Source organism: Megascapheus bottae, unplaced genomic scaffold, assembly GCF_031878675.1.
Source record: "Megascapheus bottae isolate mThoBot1 unplaced genomic scaffold, mThoBot2.hap1 H_1, whole genome shotgun sequence".
Classification (NCBI taxonomy): Eukaryota; Metazoa; Chordata; class Mammalia; order Rodentia; family Geomyidae; genus Megascapheus; species Megascapheus bottae.
In genome coordinates this window covers 3579131-3600413 of record NW_028327858.1, presented here as the reverse complement: position 1 = coordinate 3600413, position 21283 = coordinate 3579131, and the positions used below count along the sequence as shown (strand labels likewise).

At 36.9% G+C, this 21283-nt stretch overlaps 1 protein-coding gene across 2 annotated transcripts in view; it reads right to left on the bottom strand.

The window, feature by feature from the left end:
• The window catches only part of LOC150039006 (potassium channel subfamily K member 2-like), a 100659-nt gene that overhangs the window by 50493 nt on the left and 28883 nt on the right, over nt 1–21283 (bottom strand). Inside the window, exon 3 of one of the 2 annotated variants that reach the window (XM_090328156.1) lies at nt 17972–18089. The exons of the other annotated variant lie outside the window; for it this stretch is intronic. Coding sequence (XP_090184282.1) covers nt 17972–18089 — 118 coding nt within the window. The remainder of the gene's footprint in view (nt 1–17971; nt 18090–21283) is intronic. 2 annotated transcript variants of the gene reach the window in all.

Sequence of the window (21283 nt, the reverse complement as noted above, 5' to 3'; positions counted from 1 at the left end):
TATAAGAAATTGAGCTTTCTTAAGTTGCTTTTGGAATGAGCTTCTCTCAAATACTTTTGTTAACAAAGTACATTTATATCATCTACAAGAGTAGTTCAAACATGGAGCGAGAGAGAGAGACTTGGCCAAAGAATAACAGCACCAATGGATCTGCACAGTATTTCCTAACTTCCCACGCTTCTTCCTTAACACACTGGACGTGCGTGTGGATCTCCAAGTCCTTCTCAGCCCCCGGAGCCTTTCACAGGGCTAGAACTGAATTGTTCTATGCCCCACTCTAAGTGTTTAGAGACAGGCATTTTTAATGAACTATGAGCTCTAAATGTTGCCAGCTATTTTGGAATATCAGGCCAATAGATACCCTCTAATTCTGTGTGCTATTTCAATGTTGGATCATCTCACTTTTATTCCAAGAAGGGAGCCAAAGTGATCCAACATCATGGCGGAAATGGGAACATATTTCTTAACAAAAACAAACGGAAAAATAAGTTTTCCCATGTACTAAGAAAATTAAACACAAAGAATAGGAATGCCTAGATAGCATAATCCTAAAAATAAAAAAGATTGCTATATGCTTTTCCTATAAGAACTTTAGAATCATCTGATGCTATATTCCTGTCCTTGCTATCGAACAATAAGACACGAAAACCAAAGCATAGAGCTATACTATCTATAAATGATGGGTATCAGCTATCCATGAATGATGAGAAAATGCAAAGGTAAGTTATAAAATGAAGGATGAAATCAGAAAGTCTCTGTGGTATATGTATATGTATATATATATATATAATAACTTTCAGGGAAAGATTGATTGTATATACAATATAACCCCACATATATTTATATAATATAAAATATATAATGTAGTTAAATATATAAAATTATATTATATACATACATACACATATATATATACATTAAGCTTCCTGACTCACATGTAACCTTAGCCCAGTAGATTGGATCTAGGGTCAGTAATTCCTTAAAGGTAATTTCAATAAGAACTCAGACCCTAAGGGCTAATGCTGTTCTTACCCTAGAGACAATCCATTTTCAGTGTATTGAAAGTATATTGAACTGTTTTCTTTGCCTCCATTTTGTCCCTTCATGGGCACTTTGCAATCACCTTTTGTTTCCAGGAAAGACAGGAATTATTGAAAACATCTCTAAGAGAAAGAAATGCTTGAATTATCTCTAAGGAGTGGCAAAATCTTATAGGATTGATTACTCTCCAATGAAGATACTTACTTAAATGAAGGAATCATCTCATGGCAACCAGACTTTCCCCCCTTAAGTTGTAAAAGTCATAGCAACTTCTTTAAAAACCCTGACACCCAGGAGAACATGAACTGAAACAAAAATCAGCTAGGCCATCACCAGGACTCTTAAACTATGTTTACCTTTGTCCCATGCCCCTAATTCTTCTCCCTTAAAACCAAGAATTCATATGTGTACCCTGCAATGGCTGACAATGATTGAGAACTGCCATCATTTCATAGCGTTATGGCACTTTATAATCTTCTTTACCCTCCATATGTCTTTCCTAATAAACTTTCCTATCACTTTCAAAACCTTGTGTGGATTCTTCTCGTTCAGTCTCAAGGTTATTTTAGCTGTGCTGGTTTTCCAGTGATATAAGTAGTAAAACCATAGATTTCTACATTTCCCCTGTCATCAATCTTGTCCTGAGAGTTATAAAGTAAAATAAGTCTAAAACTTTTCATTTTTATCACATAAGGAACATTATCTTGGTGGACATAACTGATTGAATTATCAAGAAATTGGTGTTATCTTTGAGTATAATAGTCTTCCCCAATTGCAACACCCCCATTCAAAGTTAATTCTAACTATACTGGAAGCAAAGTAACACCGTGGTTAAAACTCCAGGTTGCAGAACCCAAAATTCTCTATTTGAATTGAAACACTACCATGCTCAATACCACAGTTTCACCATCTGTGACACAACACTGAGATAGACATAGCATGCATGAAAGATTACCACACTTTGACTAGCCAGTGAATATAAGCCAAATGAAATTACTTAATTGACTACAAAACTTGACTCAGATACTACCACAAATTCTCAGAGTAAGTGTCCAGGAGCGCAGCCTAGTAGTAGAGAACTTGTCTACCCAGGGCATGAATCCCTGGGTTTGATTCCTTGGTACCACATACGCAGAAAAAAGCTGGAAGTGGTGCTGTTGCTCAAGTAGCAGAGCACTAACTTTGAGCAAAAAGTGTCCAAGGATAGTGCCCAGGCCCTGAGTTCAAGCCCCAGGACTAGGGAAAAAAATGGTTACGGAAGGATTGAGGCAGCATTCTCTTTTCCTATGCTTTGCAGATCATATGAAGGTATGAAAATAGCTACTTGATATCCAACCAATGATCTCTACAGTAAAATGCTCTAAATGATTTCAGATTACCTTTCACTCTCAGAGTCAAGTAAATACTAGGAGTTAACAGAATATTTCAGTGTCATTTGCAAATGATGAGCATTATCTGTTGCTTGGCAGTGACTTCAACACTTCTCATGGAATTGCCTGGTAGTTTCTTGTTTCAGATGATTTATTATAAAAGCTAGAGCCACAATAATAATATTAAGAAAGCTACCAGGAACAGAAAGAGAGAGAGAGCAAGAGAGCGAGAGAGTGAGAGAAGAGAGAGAATCAGTTGACTTTTAAAAACAAAATCATAAAATGGGAAAGATGAAATGGCCAATAAAATTCTAATATCATCACTACACAAATGCAGGAAATCAAGGCCAAGAAAATTGAAGTATCAATAATAATTACATAGCATAGGTTGAAGAGAAAAAAAATGCCAAGTTTTCAAATATTGACTGCTGGTACTTAATATAATTTGACTTGAAATAAGGGTCTAAAAGCCTGTATTTGCTCTGGCTATTATCTTGGGGCAGCAATTCAAAACTTGTGAACTCTGTCTGAAACAAGAAAAGAAAGAAGGGGGAAGGGAGAGAAAATGAGACAGACAGAGAGGGGAGAGGGAGAGAGCATTTAAACTCACTTTAAGTTCAACATCCATTTATAGAATCTTTAAGATCCATCACTGGTATAGGAATTTGACTATCAGTATTATTTGACTTTAGCAAATTAAATATCTTTAAATTAGTCAAGGCATACTGCAAAATTATAGTTTATATTAATTTGCATTTTACATACTTTAATACTATTCAGTCGATATATAAGAATGCAACTGAGCTTAAATATGACAGTTTCTCACACATAGTAAAAGAAATTATGCATCACTTCATTATATATTTCCAAGTAAAAGGAACAACGGAAGACATTCCTTTTTTTCAGAGTCATGCATGGAGTTCATGTAGTTTTCTCTGAAAATAACTCACAGAAAGTAATTTTCAAAAGGTAGCAATTATAACTTATTTTCCAAAGGTAACAAGGACATTGGCCTATTCAGGAAGCTGAGTCTTACAAGCAAATCTCTAAACAACTCAAATTTCATACTAACTATAAATCATTTTATCCCTTCACCATATGATGCAATAGTGATCTATCTCACTGGGACACCAAAGGCAGAGATTTGGAGTCAGGTCACAATCACAATAATAGAGCCACAAAGCCACGGACTCATTACCTGACTTCCGTGTGCTGTTTAATCTTTGACTGTCTCTGTTCACTTACCCCAAAATTAAAATAACAGAAACAAGTTCCTCATAGAGTTGTTGTAAGGATTCTTTTAAAGAAACACTCCTACTTATCTAAAAGATTAAGTCCCAGGAAGATGTATAATAATGCATTGTAATAAAAGTTACATAAAACTTATGAATTGTTTATTTTGAGAATTTTTTCACTTAATATTTTCAAACCATAATGGCCCAAAGGTAATGGAGAGCAAAACGAAGAGAGGGGTCAAGCACTGGTGTCTCACACCTGTAACCTTAGTTACACAGGAGGCTGAGATCTGAGGAACCAGCCGGGCAGGAAAATCCATGATACTCTAATCTCCAAAACAGCTTACCAGCAAAATCTCTTACCACCAAAAAAAGCTGAAAGTGGTACAATGGCTCCAGTGGTAGAACATGCTAACCTTGAGCAAAAGAGCTCAAGGACAGTGCTCAGACTCTGAGCTCAAGCTCCAGAACAGGGAATAAAATAAAATAATAAATAAATACCTAAAAAACACAAAACTCAAAAGTCGACAGCTATGGAGGAACTGCTGTGCATGTGCTGAGTGCACAGTGAGGCTGTATGCTATTACATGAGAAGTCATAAAAAAGACAAATTTGTCACTGGGATTCCATAATTTTTCTGACCTTGCATTGTTTCTCTGATTTTATGGGTTTTTAACACTCTACATATCTTATTTATTTCTGTGGAGGAAAGAATACTCCAAAAAGCACAAATAATTCATCCAGTAACTGTTGGTTATCCCATGCTATTAACCTTTTCATTAGATCTAAACCACATAAGCGAGATCTCTTCTTTATGTAAGGAATTTCTTGCTGTCTAGTGTTCACTTGCCATGATTCCTCACAGAGTGTAGGGTGTGTGTGATTAGCCCCATGGATTGAGAGATAGGTGGATGATATATCCTTCATTCTGATTGAGGACATCTGACCTGGACAGATATACAGAATGAATTCCACATGGATGGAAAATCTACTATGAGCAAAGCACTGCGAGCTGCTTGCACCTTGAGCATATTTTCTCAGTAAATTCCCTAGGTGAAGGGAGTGGGGAGGGAAGCAAGAGATGTATTGAAACATTTTTACCAAGGTTCAGGATGGTAAGAGAAAACAGAAAGTAGCACAGCTACTATCTAAAAGGCAGCCTGGCCCAACTTCAAAATCCTGCCTACAGAAACAGGTAGCTCTGTCTATCTCTCTGTGTCTCCCTCTGTGTCTCCTTCCGTCTGTTTCTTTGTCTCTCTCTATCTCACACATTCACTTATCACATCCACTTATCTTTGTTATATATTAGAAAAAATTAAGTCCTAATTTAAAGTATTTTCAGGAGGTAGAAGGATGAAGGGAGTGTAGAAACTATGTTTCATGTCACCCTACGTTCTTATATCATATCATAATTATGCTTACTCAATTAACCTGAAGTACAAGAAGATAATTCTGAAAATGTTTGCCCTTGCCTCAAAAGTGTACTCTAAATGCATGCCCCCCCCAACACACACATTCAGATGATCTGTTCGATGAGGAACGCTACTCAGATTGCACATTTGACCCTACTTTTATTCTATCCAAAAATCATCCTAGAGTTGAGTTTACCAAGAAATCAACAAGACAATTACCAAAGACAGTTTAGATTAACAGCGAGGAAATGGCTGTTTCCTGTTTCCGTCGCCGCAGACTACAGTGAGAAAATGTGGAATGGTTTCCACTGAGGACAAGGAGGTGGGCAGAGAACTAAGTGTCCCTGGGCTGTCCCCACCAGGGAGGCTGCTCCCACCAATGGGACTGGAAAGGACTTCTGAGGACTCCAGCTCCACCCACTGTGCACAGGCTGGAATCTCAAATCCAAAGTGAAAATGACTAATGTAGACAACCAAGAAAAGAAATATTGTTTAGGCCTTATTAACATTGTTCCCTTCAGGCTAAGCCTAGGTTCTTTGGGTTATACTGTCTTGAAAACTATGTAACTAATGTATCAAATGCTTTACTATTTTATTTCCTTATTAAGATTCTTATTGACTTTTTGCCTATTATTTTGATGTTCTCCAATCATCTAGAAACTGGTCTGCGAAAGTTGGATAAATATCTTTGGAATGAAGGAATAAAAGAATGGTTCAGAAATGCATGCCTCTGAAAACAGAACACCGCAGAACCCAGAATAAAAATACCATGTCTATGCCAGGCATGGTAGCTCACACCTATAATCCTAGATACTCAGGAGGCTGAGATCTGAGGGACACGGTTCAAAGCCTGCCCAGGGACTAAAGTCCATGAAACTCATCTCCAGTTAATCACCAGAAAATTGGAAGTGGTGCTGTGGCTTAAGGGATAGGGTGGTAGCCTTGAGCTGAACAGCTCAGGGACAACGCCCAGGCCCAGAGTTCAAGCTCCACAACTGAAAAGAACCTGGAGCCCAAATCCAACAAGAAATTAATTCACTAGAATTTGAAGTCCAAATTAAGAGGACTAAAGATACAGTTCAGTGATAGACAATTTGCCTAGTATGTGAAAGCGTCTGCATTTGAACATAACCATCAGAGTTTAAATGAAATTTGGGGAAGATACAACAATTCAGATAACAAATAACTTGGCCTAGACAAAAAGTCAATTTTTTTCTTTAAATATGGAAGGTAGCCCAGCACTGCTGTCTCACCCCTGTAATCCTAGCTACTCAGGAATCTGTGATTTGAGGATTGTGGTTTGAAGCCAGTGTGGGCAGGAAAGTCTGTGAGTTATCTCTGATTAACCACCAGAAAACCAGAAGTAGAGCTGTGGCTCAACTAGTAGAGAACTAGCCTTGAGAAAAAGAGCTCAGGAACAGCACCCAGGCCCTGAGTTCAAGCCCCACAGCTGACCAAAAAAAAATGCTAAATACACACACACACACACACACACACACACACACACACACACACACACACACATTCGCACACATATACATACACACCCTGGTGCTTAAACACAGGGTTTGGACACTGTCTCTAAGCTTCTTTTCTAGCACTTGTATGATTGTGGTTCAAATCCAGTATGGACAGAAAAGACTTCCAACTCCAATTAACCAGTAAAAATGTGATGATTAAGGCAAAGCTTAACTGGTATAGCACCAACTGTGAGAAAGCAAGCCAAGTGAAAGCATAAGGCCCTGAGTTCAAGTTCCACTACCAACAAAAGATAAAAGTGACAACAATAACAGTAAAGCAAATCTTCAAGAGATGATAGAATTTTGTCCCTTATAGATACATTGGTGAGGCTGATTCCAGAGCAGATAATGGAGGGGAAACCTGCTTCTGAATGCAGGTGATACCATCCCATAGGATGGAGATAGTGATGAACTACAAAAGGAAAAGGAAGGAGTCCCTCAGGGTAGGCATTCTCTCTGTTTCCTGGCCACCATGACGTGAGCTGCTCTGCTCTGCTACACACCCATGCCACGATGGACTGGCATAGAACTGGGACTTTCTCTCCAAAAACATGGTTCTAGATACCATGAAGCTCATCGACACACCTTTCAGAGGCTCACAAAAAGTAAGTCCCAACTCTCAGTTGAATCATTACTGAACTATGAAGAAGAAGGAACAGAGGATAATCATTTTAAAACTGCATGCAAATTGCTGGGTGGCTTATGTCTGTAATCCTAGCTACTCAGGGATGGTGCCAAGATCCTGTGTTCAAATCTTAGGACTGGTGCGCATGTGTGCATGCGTGCGCACGCGCAAGCGTGCGCGCACACACACACACACACACACACACACACAGAGCTGGGCACCAGTGGCTCATACATATAATCCTAGCTTATCAGGAAGCTGAGATCTGAGGATCATGGTTTGAAGCCAGACTGAGCAGAAAATCTATGAGATAAGAATATTTCCACTTAACCAACAACTAGTAGAAGTAGAGTTGTGGCTCAAAGTGTGGACCACTAGCCTTGGAGGGAAAGCTCCGGGACAGCATCCAGGCCTTGGGTTCAAGCCCCATGATTGACAGCAACAACACAAAATTAATGTGTACTTTTTGTTGACCCATGAATTTCTATTGTTTATGCTTTTGTCATTTCTCTCAATATTTACATAGAACTAAGATCTGGCTTTAGGGAATTCATTTCTACTTCCAATCAGTCTTAGCTGCAATGTATTTTTGTGCACATAAATCAAAATACTTAAACATGATCTTCATTTGGCATGGGTACTTCTTTTATAATCATTATGCTGTCCTTATAATACCACCTAACAATGCCAATTTTCCAAGAGTATGCTTAGATGAGTCCAGAAAGTTCAATAACAGCAACAAAAAGAAATGGAAAGAAAGAATAATTGAGAATAAGGAAAATATCTCACAGTGTTACCTGGACAAACATAAGGACATTCCTCCCTTAGCAAATAAAACATATGAAATCATTATAGACAATATTGTTCTCACACTCAGCCCGCTATAATAACATATCTGTTGGCCTGCCAGATGCTATGTACAATCTAGGCAAATAGTATTGTATTTCAGAGGGGGAAAGAGGCTAGGCACCAGTTGCTCACATCTGTAATCCTAGCTACTCAGGAGGTTGAGATCTGAGAATCCCCAGCCCAGGTGAAAGGAGGCCGGATCTAAGTAACTTCTCCTAGCTCACCTGGTACCTTGCTGGGTGGAAGGGGCTTTTCACCCAGTGCTGAGAAGCCTAGAGATGAGAGAGGCCATTCAATAAATTGTAAATGTCATGCTATTTAGGCCTGGGAGACCTTTGTTATTTCCTCCCTACATGGTTTGTTTCACTCACCTCAGAATAGGATCTAAGTATCTCCCTTTATGGTAAATTTGAGGACTATCCTATATATGGAAAGTATAAACTGACCCCCAAGCTACTTCCCTAGATGTAAAGGTCTGCTGGTACTGAGCTACTTCCTACTCAGTTTGCTTTTCTTGGGCCTAAACATGTGGATTTTTCTCTTTAGAAGTTTTGTTCAGGCTCTGTGCTGGGCTGTAGCTCTCTAAGACAAGAGTCCACCTGCAAACACCAGCTCTCCAATAAAGACTCCCAATTCAACCTCTCAAAACGTGGCTTCTCTGTTTCTTTCCAATTGATAGGCTAGAAAGTTTAAGAGACTTTTATCTCCAATTGACCACCAAAAAGCCAGAAGGGCAGTGGTAGCTCAAGTGGTATGAGCGCTAGCCTTGAGCAAAAATGCTTGAGGACAATGACTAGACTCTGAGTTCAAGACCCAGAAAAAAAAAGGAAGGAGAAAGAGATTCCTTGCTTCAATTTTTGAGGGGGTAATTCCCAGATTACAAGAATTGGCAGTGGTCATTTTCTAGAAGACTAAAAGTATGTTACTGGACCCTTCCCTCAATCATCAGAATTAAAGATGTGTTTTGTTTCAGAATATAAGCAATTCCTGACTCAAATAGGCCAGAGACAAGGAGGACTATTCTGCTAATACCCAATAACCATCTCCTCTCAATGGAATTTGTTAGAGCAGTATTATACTATGCTGTATTATCCCATTAAAACTAAATATATACCACATTTTTTGTATCTATTCAGCTGCAATAGGGATCTGCCTGGCTATTATGAATAGTGCAGAGATGAAGCTGAGCAGGTGTCCTTATCATATCCTGGGTTATGATGTTCAGGATAGAGGCCCAGGAGTGATATGTCGGGATCGTAGAGAAGGTCTATTATTAGTCCTTTAAGAAACCTCCACACTGCCTTCCAGAGTGGCCAACAGACAAAATAAAATAATGGCATTTTCAAGGAAGTGGATGAATCTAGAGCGAATCATGTTGAGTGAGACAAGTCAAGACCTAAGGAACAAAAGGCGCATGGTATCCTTAATATGTGGCTTTAGATCCAAACAGTACAAGAGTGAGGACTCAATATTTGCATACCCAATGCTATGGACATGGTATTGGAAATATAAACACAACTACATAGACATAAAAATTTATGACTCTATAGACATAATGTTTTATTATATAGATTGATATATATCTATGACATACAAATTCTCAGCCTAATTTTAATTATGTTCTAAAATCTAAGTGCCAGTGATTGTATATAGACATTCCCTTCTTCAATACTTGTTTGTTAAATATGTCATTTGAAATATGATGTAAAAATCAATGTTAATAAATTCTTTAATAAAAAAACTAACTAAAGAAAGGTCAAAGAAATCTACATTCCTAACATTCTCCAAATCCCTTTTCAACCAGCACAGGATTGCAAGAACCAGGAGTACTGGGTGTTCTGATCTGAACCTTCTCTTGCCTGATGTAGCAAACATATGCAGAAGGAAGATGACTAATCTATTTCATTATTGTCTTGCAGTCTACCCCACTCTGCAGTAATTCAGCTTTATTACACATCTGATGTGATTTTGGGGCTCTGCAAACTTAACTTCTATTCTTATGCCATTTGGGGGGAGGCAAATGCATTTCTACTTAGAAGATAAATAAGTCCATATGCATAATTTGAAGAGCAGAGACTTATGTTAACATCTTGAGATGCGTTGCATGTGCATTAAGGGATCCAGATAAGAAATAGAGATTGTAAGATGCAAAACAACATATATTTAACTTATTAACATCTTCCTTGCCACTCATTTCCCTTCTATTACTTTTCCTTCCTTTTCCCTCCTCTCCCCTCCATTCCTCTTCCATTCCCTTCCCTGTATTTCCAAAAATAAGCATCCTCCTTAACAAATTAGTATGAAGGAAAATGCAAAGTAATTAGAGCCAGAGTTGAAAGTGGCCATGAAAATATATTTCCCTTTTTAATTTGTCTGTAAGAATTTGAACTTTTGATTTTGAATGTGCTTCCAAAAATCCATAGTTCTCTAAGACACTGGTGAAATGCCACAGAGTTATGAGTGCACTAAATTTATAAGTTAGCACTCAACACCCAAAGCTGCAATGACATCATGCCATAGGCCACTGCTTGCTGCCAAATTCCACACCACTGCCTCAAGCCCCTCAATTCCAAGTTCAGTGACTTCTGAGGCCTCAAAGTTGAACAGCAAACAGTGAGACTTTTCCCCGCCTCACACTTTTAAGTTATAATTTCCTACTCAATACAACAGTAAAAGCATTAGACGTCTTGCTAAAGGCAAGCTCAAGCATTCATTCTTTACAGCATAACTTTCTGGACTTCTAACATTCATCAGTATGAAAATTGCTTGTTAAAATTTCTCTAAACCTTACAGATTTTGCCTCCTTTTCTTTCTAATCAATTAACACTGTGCCAAATTGATAGTATGTAAATTTGCAGTTGCTCTGTGATCAGATCATAATAAGCTGTAGCAATTCAATTTAAATAAAAGCAGACTGAAAGTTCTAGTGGTTGGTTCAATCTATAAGACAGACACACATACAGACAGACAGACAAACATACACACAAACACACACACATCATGCAAGAAAACAAAAAGAATCATATCTGAATTCAGTGTCATCTCTCAAATGGTACAAAGTAAGAATTCTTGTAAATATGATACATGCCACTCCAAGGAAATATTTTCTATTCAGACTTCCCAGAGATACCTTAAGATCTGAAATTCACTGTGGATCAAAATGATGACCTCATTATTTGCATTCTAACATGGAGAAATCATGGCAACTGAAAGATACACTGAAATAAGTTTGAATCCTTATTCCAGTTTCAGTTATTTTAATTACATCAAATGTATTATGAGTATATATTCATATATAATTATAGTGGTATATTAATATATCTATCAATTATAGCTTAATGCCCTCAGGCAATAAAAATCATCTTAATTTTATTCTGATATTTAAACTAACTTCATAATCAAATATAATTGTCTATTGCTTCTTTTTGTTAGTCATGGGACTTGAACTCTAGGCCTGGACGCTGTCCCTGAGCTCTTCATTTCAAGGCTACAGCCCTATCCCTTAAGCCATAGCACCACTTCTGGTTTTTTCTGGTTTCTGGTGTTTAATTGGAGATAAGAGTCTCACTGGCTGGCTTTGGACAGTGGTCCTCAGATCTCAGCCTCCCGAGTAGCCAGGATTACAGGCATGAGCTACTGTGCCTGGCTTGCTTTTTTTTTTTTTTAATCTTCAAACTTTTGGTCCTCCTGCCTCATCCTCCCAGGGGTTGTGACTATAGGCTATCTACCACCATGTCTGCTTCATTATATCATTCCTGTAATCTGCATTTCCAAGACTTGAACTAACTCCTTTGAAGCTTCAAAATATGTTAACTTTAAAATGCTAACTCCATAAATGGCTTAAAATTTAGATGCTAGCCCAAGCCACATTTCTAAGAGATAAGTATATCTTCACCATAAACTTTTTAAAACTCATTTATCTATCCTCAATTTACCTTCCTCACTGCTATCCTCTTAGTTCAAGTCAGCATGGTTTCCTACATGGATTGATTCAATTCAATGCTTGTCAAGATTTTTCCCATCCAATTCTCTGACCCTGATACCAACTCTGTTTCTGACAACTCACTCCAGACCAACAGGGTGAGGATTTAGTCTCCTCTACTGGCCCCATCCCAGACACCAGCTACAAGTACCATCCCCACACTAAAACTTCTTCTGAGTCAACTGCAAATCCACAGGTTCTCAGTATCCCTCTTCATTCCTGAGATGATGCAAAGAACGCAGGCTATCTCTGTATCTGCTAATACTGGTATAGTATAAAGAATATAGCTCAAGAACAGTCACATGAAAGGAATGTAATAAGAATGCACAAAAGTACAGATCAAAGGTAGGAACTCTATTTTTTGTAACTTTCTCTGTGATGCCACCTTTCTTTCTATGACCTCCATTTATTCATCAACCCAAAGTTCTCTTCACTAAGGTGAAGAGTTTGCTTCATTTAAGGTATTTCAAGGAGGATTCAATACACAGACATGCTTGATCAAACCATTGGTCTTGGTGACTGCACTCAACAGTCAACTTCTGGCCACTCTTCATAGTCCTGAGATAGGTCTCTAATCACATTTCCAAACACAGTTGGTTTCTGTTGTGTTTTGAGTTCACCTCCCAATAGTCTTGTGTTTTAAACTTAATTTCCAATGCAACCATATTTAGAAGTGCACCTTTAAGAGGTGATTAGGTAAGATGAATGTCAATATGGTATAGGTGAGTCTCAAGATAAATAAATAAATAAAATAAACTTCTCTCCCTCTCTGTCTTATGTGCTCTTCCCCTTCCCTTCCACCTTCTACCAGGGGATAAAGGCCTATGGACTTACAACCATAAACTGTCTTCAGGACTATAAACAAAGTGACATTCTGTCATCTATAAATTATCCATTCTGTGGGATTCTTTTACAACAACAACACACAACCAAAAAGCAGATTAAGACAGTTCTGGCTATCAACGACATTCTAAAACCATCTAAGGCCAGATAGCAGTCACTTCATTTTTCAGAAACATAGGCACAATTGAAATAAACGCATGATGAATACCAGAAGACACTGCCATCATTCAATAAACACTAAAAACTGTAAAATTCTGTTCTAGGAACCTGTAATAATGGTCAAATCCATTTTTGTCTCTTAGTGCATATATATAGTTCATATATTTTGTATAGTGGTATCTTTGTGCCTTTTATCAGAATTCCACTAACTATAGTTAGAAAGTAAGTTTATTTGGTTGATAGTTCTGGAGACTGGGAAGTTCAACAAAAATTCAACAACATTAGCATCTGGTAAGGTCCTCTTTTGTCAAATATCCAATGGCAGAAGAAAAGAGGGTAAGAGAACACACAGGAGGAACAAAACCCTCCTGAACTCAGCCACTTCTTCAAGATTCCATCTCTTGATACTGTTGCATTGGGGAACGCAGCACATCAAGCCTGGGGGAGCCATACGAACTTTACCGATGATACCACATTGTTCCTGTGTCTCTTTGCTTCAGCTTTTGCCCACCAAAGAACAGCTAGAAGTGGGTTAAACCACAGCTCTCCTCTGATGAAACCTTGCAAAAGCTTCTTAACTTCAGAAGGTCACCATAAATTACTGAACTGGAAGTGCTCTAGCTCTTGCTTTCTCCTGATACTATTACTTCTTCCTTCTGCCTTGTTCCCCTCAGGGTTCCAGAGTCTGCCATCAGACTGGCATCAGCTACACTCCTCAAACATGCTAAAAATCCAGCCCACTCTGAATCTCTGCCATTTCTATGCCCGCTGACTGAACCTGTCTTTCACATCTGCTTACATAGTTGATGTCTTTGCAACCTTCAGGTTTCACATTAAATGTCACCTTGTCAGAGCTTTCTTGGGAGTGTCAGCTCCTTTAGAATGCCTCCTACTCCCTGCTCTGATTCTCTCTATTCTTTCACAAGAGCATCTTCTGTAGCTTTTATTGCCATCATTCATGATCTTATTTATTAATCTTCAGATTGGCCAGTGGACCTCTCAATTTTAATACAAGCTTCAAGAGGCTGAGTAACTAACTTATAGTCCTTGCCTGCCTGGATTAAAGAAGAAACAAATAAAAAACAAATGTTGAGGGAAGTAAAAAGTGCTAAAATAAAGCTTCCTAAAATAACACAACATATAAAATCTTTAATTCCTTTGTCTTAGAATTAACTAATAATCTGTTGAATAAATATTAATTTCATTTTCCACACTTTGACTCCTCTTCATTCTCTTAGTCATCAAGATCAGTTGCTTTCTATATATAATTCTTTCAACATCCCTATTCTCTTCTCTGCCTTCTCAGAGCATCCTGGGTGATACTCTCATGCCATGGACCACAGCCATGGCCAACTACCTGGACCCTCAGAGGAATCATCAGCTTCCACTTACTGTCTTCCTGACACATCTATCCCCTAATGTCACTGTAACCTTTCACTTCACTTTTTTTTAACCAAAAAAAACCTATGTTTTACCTTACTCTAGTAAGTACAGAATCCTCAAAACTCAAAAGACATACAACTACATTTGCCCATCTAAAACCCTTAATAATGGCTTCCACTCTCCTTTTCTAAATTCTTTTGGGCTACTCAAAGGCTCATCTTTCTATTGGCCAAAATAGGTCAAAAGTATTTACAATCGTTGGGTTTGGGGTTAATCATGCCACAGTCCTGTGTTTTCTCCACCAACTCTGTCAAATCCTTAATTCTCTTTCTAATCTCAATTAGGACAACATCCTTACCTTTTACTCACCCACCAAGTCATCCTAATATCTACATTTCCCAACATAATGTCATTAAGTGCTCTTAAATTTTAGCACCCAGAACACTATAATATCAATGTTTATTTTCCCATTGGTGTCCTTGATTGACTTGTGGACAACTTGAAAATATAAGCATATTCTTTATCTTTGTGACAGCAGAGAACAATATTTTTATTGTATATTCAATTAATAAATGAAGAAACAAAACAAGCTGGTGGTGAACTCCATTGGAAGAACTAAAATTTGACATTAAAGTTAACCAGTGGGTATTCATATGCAACATGCCATGGCTCACACCATTTAGAATCATATTTAGTTTTTACTTCTCAAAAATAACACTTAAGCAGCACATGAATTATACATTAGGAATACAGAGACGACCAAACATACAAAAATCCCTAACCTCTCAGGGTGACAGTGGCTCAGGCCTATAATCCTATCTACTCAGGAGGCTGAGATCTTAGAATTAGGGTTCCAAGCCAGCCCTTGCAGAAAAGTCTCCGTGAAACTCTTATCTTTAATTAACTAATCAAAAACCAGAAGTGGCACTGAGGCTCAAATAGTAGAGCACCAGGCTCAGAGACAGTGCCTGGGCCCCAAGTTCTAGCTCTACAACCACCACTAATAACAAAAAAAATCCATAACTTCATACAAATTGCATATTGCTATCAGAAACAAGTATGGTACCTTTGCTCTGGTTAATTAGGATACCAGTAAAGAATTTTAAGCTGAAGCTTTCTGCTGTGAAAGGGACATGAAATGATTCTATTAAGGACCAAAATGTTGAATTTCTGAAAACTAAACAGGAATTAAACTATGAATCTAATTCAAAGGCCAGGATCCCGGACATGAAATATGAAAGAAAAGGAAAGTTTGAAAATGGACTTTACTCTCTGCAACTGTGGAATATAGAATTTGTGGATAGTTTATAAGGAAAATATGTGTATACATGATGTGATTGCTTAAAATTACATCTTAAAATTCAACATTATTTTAATTACACTTCCCTTGGGCATATGTCCAGTGAATAATGTTCAGATCCTATTTCCTAAAAACATAAAATGAAATTTCATAAAATAAAATAGAAAAATCCTTGAACAACTGTGACCAGCCAACATTCATGAAGCATTGCCTAAACATGGTAAAAGTCACTGAAATTTATTTTTTTTAAACTTTATCAAGTTCTATATTCAAAAGAATTGGTGTAAAACATCTAGAACTGTAAGTAACCATTCCTAAGACTATAAACAGAGGTCACACAATTATAATCACCATGAATTGTAGTGATTCATAATTCAGGTGTCAAATGGGCCCTTGGAAAGAGGCTAAATGTTTCTATCCTTTCTGAATTTTAATCTAGCACAAGGTCAGAACAGATAGCCTTGACGTAAGAGTAAAAAAGTACCTGCGTGAATGACTCAGCATGACGTAAGCCATCTAAGACTAAATACTTGTGTGGAACAATATGAGATTTGGGCCTTCAACAACTACTTAAATAGGCTAAAAGCATGAGCTACTGTCCTTAATGGCTATAATTTGGAGTAAAAGTAGTAACAATGATTTATTTTTTTTCATACAATGAATATATGTCTGTCAAATGTACTGAATTTGGAGAATCAAAAATTGAGAGTTTGTAAGTGTATGATGCAACAGTAAATCTGTATAATAACTATGTCTCCAGCAAAATTGTTCAGTGGCGATCATGATGAGTTATAACTTGGACTGAGGAGTTTTCATTGCACAGAAAGGACTGTTCTTACTCAGTCTGGGAGGATTTTTTCCCCTTGCAGACTCTAAGTAGTTTACACAATAAATGGTATTTCCATGCTGGAAATGGCCAACATGTCTACCCCTCAAACTTAACCTATTATTATGGTTAGAAATCAAGGTTGCCATTCTTCCAGATTTTTGCAGTCACAAAACTCTTGACCTGGCTGATGGAAATGTAGGCATAAACATTGTTTCTTGACCTCATAACAAAAGCATAAATACATAGGCAGGTATTTATTTTGCCAGCAAATGATCCAACAGGCAATGGCACTACAGTGGATTCTGTATAAAGACAGGACACTAAAATGGATTTTAAGTGAAAATTCATCCATAAAATTTCCATGTTCTCTTAGTAAGAAATTTGGTATAAAATGCTGAGATGAAAACTTTCTAACTAATTTATTTATGATAGCAATGTATGCAATAGACACTTCTAGAACCTTAATCCACACCATAACCAGAGCTGATTCCCACATGAGTCCCAAATCTTATTGCAAACATGTATGTCTACAATGAAAAAACACTTCCCTTTGTACATGCATTTTTGTCCACTTGAAATTCATTCAGGATTGAGATGAATGAGTCTGTTTCCTGCTCTTTCTTAAATATGATGCTTTAAGCTCACCACCTTCCATGAGGAGGAAAGTTAGAACCCTTTCCAATCCTCATAGAATGACAAAAATGGCCTTGTTATGGGGTCTGCACCGAAATAGTCTATGTAGTTATGGTTCCTCGGTCTGAATAAACTTGTTTAGAGAAGACATCTCTACATATACAACCTGTTGTCTTAAAGGCTTGGTGAATGTATATATAAACATTCTCTGTTTATGTGACTCGACATTTTAACAAACAGTGAGACTAGGAAACACAGCAAGGCTCTAAATTGGCTCCTTTTTTGCAATCTTCATACTTTAGAGTTAACTTTAATATGTTCATGCTATTATCAAAATATATACTATAAAACCTGAGTTATCTTAACACATGAGCATAAAACCACACACCCAGTCCATAGAAACAAACAGATAAAGGTGATATACAAAAAGGATATTAGGGAAACCTGTAAAAATTGTATTAAAGTGCCTCCCTGATATACTAAGATACAAGAAAATTAAAATTATTTGCCCAAAGATTTCATTGTTTCAAGCCAGTTCGGACATTCTATCATATATTGTTCAAAGGATTCCACAGGGTTAATTCAGAGTTGCATACATACTTTAAACTTAGGTCAGTATTCTGAAACAATAAGTGTATTCCTTTATTCTTCCTTTCAAAGTCAGCTTAGTATAACTTGGTTTTCTATTGTAAGTAGACCATTTTAACCAACTGTATAAAGAAAATTCAAACAAATGTATTTTAGGTCACAAACTACATCAACAGAAAACAGAAAACAAGTCAACTCCTACCTATGGTTGTAATAACAGTGCCAGCAAAGAAGAAGGAGCTTCCCAAATCCCAGTGACTGATTTGATTGGAGGTGTTTCCTAAGGGAATAATTCCTGCATTTATTGCTGCCACTATTTGCTGCAAGTTGAAAAAGAAATTGATCAGTACACATCAGATCACATGGGGATATCCAGCAACACAAACCCCACCACCCCAAAATGACTAACTAGACAAAGATAAGCCAAAGTTGCTTTTCTATTTAAAATACACCAGAGATTAAAACTTTACACCAAAACTTAACAGTAGTTAAATATTAAGTTTATATTACATATTAACTGACTGGATCTGCATGAAGCTTCTAATAGTGGACCAATGCACAGTCATATCATCTCATGTCAAATGAGATGGTACATTTAGTGAAATTTGAATTGAAAATAAAATATATCAATGAACTAATGTAAATATCACAAATTAGCTATAAATTGCAAAACCGTGGTTTAAGTAAATGAAATACAATGGCTTTAAAAAAAATATTCCCAAAGTGGTAATCATTTTTTTTTGCCAGGCCAGGACTTGAGCTCAGGGCCTGAGCACTGTCCTTGGACTTTCTCAAGGCTAGAGCTCTACCACTTGAGCCTCAGTACCACTTTCGGCTTTTTTCTCTGTATGTGGTACTGAGTAATCAAACCCAGGTCTTTGTGCATGCTTGGCAAATACTCTACCAATAGGCCAAACTCCCAGCCCCAGTAATCATTTTTAAAAGTTAAATGTATGTATCCATATTCATTGCTGCATTATGCACAATAGCTAAGTTATAGAAATAACCTAGATGCTCCTACAATAGATGAATTGATCAAGAAAATGTGGTACATATACATAATGGAATTTTAACCACCCATTAGAAAAATAATATGTCATTTTCAGGGAAATGGGTAAACCTAGAACAAAACATCTGAAGGGAGGTAAACCAAGCTCAGAAAGACAAATGATGCATGTTTTCTCCCATATATTGAAGCTAGATCTAAAATACAACTAGATATGATAGCTTATACAAGGCTATATACACTTACACACAAACTAATCTGCTGAAGGAGAGTTTGCAAAGGAGAATAATCCAAAGACAGAACTCCTCTAAACGTCTAAACTTTATCAAAATGAATTCTAAGAAATTCAAGCATGTCTTTTTTGTTTTGTTGATTTTTTTAGGTAGGAGCATAGAAATGGGGAGAAGAAGAATGAATAACTGCAGTCAATGTATTCTGTAGACATTATTTGTAGTCAGTGCATTCAATATATAAAACATGCACCATGAGAGATGAGAGGAATAATGGGGACAACAAGTGAAGGAAGAGTTGACATTGCCCAAAAAGCATTGTACTCATAACCTGACTTAGGAAATTGTAACTCTTTTGTATAAATCCTTAAAAATAACCACAACTGAATTGCCTATAAATGTAGAGAGCATAAATCAAAAAAAGACCCCCAAAGCTGGCTAAGATGAAATCAAGGTGATAATAGTTCATGGCTAAATTCTGAACTCAGTCCAATTAGATGTGTATTCATTGAGTTTCTACAGATTCTAATAAATTCTATAACAATGAAAAACACTGGAGACTGTCATCTGCAATGTTCTCACAGGAACCATAGGATTTGGAGATTGTATAGATGATATATATAGATATAGATAACATTACATGTATATATATTTGTGTGTGTGTGTGTGTGTATATATATATATATATATAAATGGATTCAACACAGTGTGTTAAATGGATAGTGTGGCTCTTTGTTTTATTCTTTTCCTCTGCAATAACAAGGTGATCATCCTATAGCTGGATACTTAGATAAAGTCCAGAAATTATTTCTGTTTGAAAGAAGCACATTTAGAACTATCATCAGAGGTGGTAATGTCTAGAAACTCATGGATTGTAAATAACTATCATGGAACTGTGATTATTGAAACAAGCTTGAGATCAAACTAAAAATATCTCAAATCACTATGAGAATGAGTCTACATGAAGTCATTTCTCTGACAGAAAATATCCTGGTCAAGATCCACAGGACCTGGATACCTTTTCCTGTACACTTATATAGACCTAAGATCTCTACTGTCATTCATCAATTCACGTCCTCAGAGCATGTAACAAATGACATCATGAGAAGTCTTTCTGGATGTAGCATAGTATGTGGGTAAAGTAACATGATCATGTAACGGACAATAAGAAAATTCACTTTTCCAATAAAAACATTTTTTGTAGATAGTTGAGTCATCTTTGAGAACTTATGAGTATGTTGGGTCGTTTAGGTTAACATAAAGAGAACACAGAAATTTGAGCATTTAATCCTAGCATGTGATAACTCACAATGCTAACTTAAGAAAGGAATTCCAAATCTACAAATAGTAGAAGATAATCATCATTCAACTCATGCTTCATTTTATTCTGCACAGTATAACAATGTGCACTATGGAAAAAGATGTATGCCTCTGTTAAGAATAAGAATTTAAACATAAGATCCAGAGCTCTGTGACACTTAGGTGCACAGTAGTAATAAAGATAATTTTTCACAAACACCATGACAAAAATATTGGTTTCCACAACACTGAAGGCTTTTAAAATAAAAGTGCACAGACTTCTACTTGAAAGTGTGCCTTTTGGAATTACAATCCATTGATAGATAATGTCACCTGGCAAATTGGAGCTGTATTGAACTTCAATACCAAACACGTAAGAGATATGCTTCTTTGGAATTAAAGGAGACCATCACAGACTTAAAATTCAAGAAAAAAAAAAAGACAGTCGCAAGAATGTTTCCATGAATCTAATATCAAGGAACAATGCCTTGTGTATTAAAAAGCACTCGACTGTTTCTTTTTAACTGAAAGTAAAAATACTGAAAAGTAAGCGACTTCCAGAAAGCCTGAAGAATCTACTGTCTTCAGACAAGTTTCATATGCATCTAAAACTACAACTGACTCCAGAAAGTTCTGATCTCGCATTTCACCATTTTCCCTGAGCTCAGATGCTGATGTTTCTCAAGGAGGTACAGAATGTTCTGCATGCTTTCCTCCCATGTTAAAACTATTACCAATATTCCACTAAAAGATACTATACTATCCAAAATCTCCAAAGCAGATCACGTTATTAACCTGAACATTTCTAAGTGATCCTCTGAGTCTAAAGCACGAGGCTTTGACTGATTAGGTGACACAAATGATGTGTCTACAACTGGTTTTATGGTACCTTGCTTTAACTGGATATTTTGGAATGTTCATTTTTTTATAAAAGGATGTTATTTTCTTTTTTGTGTAACAACTTTTTTTTATTGACAGG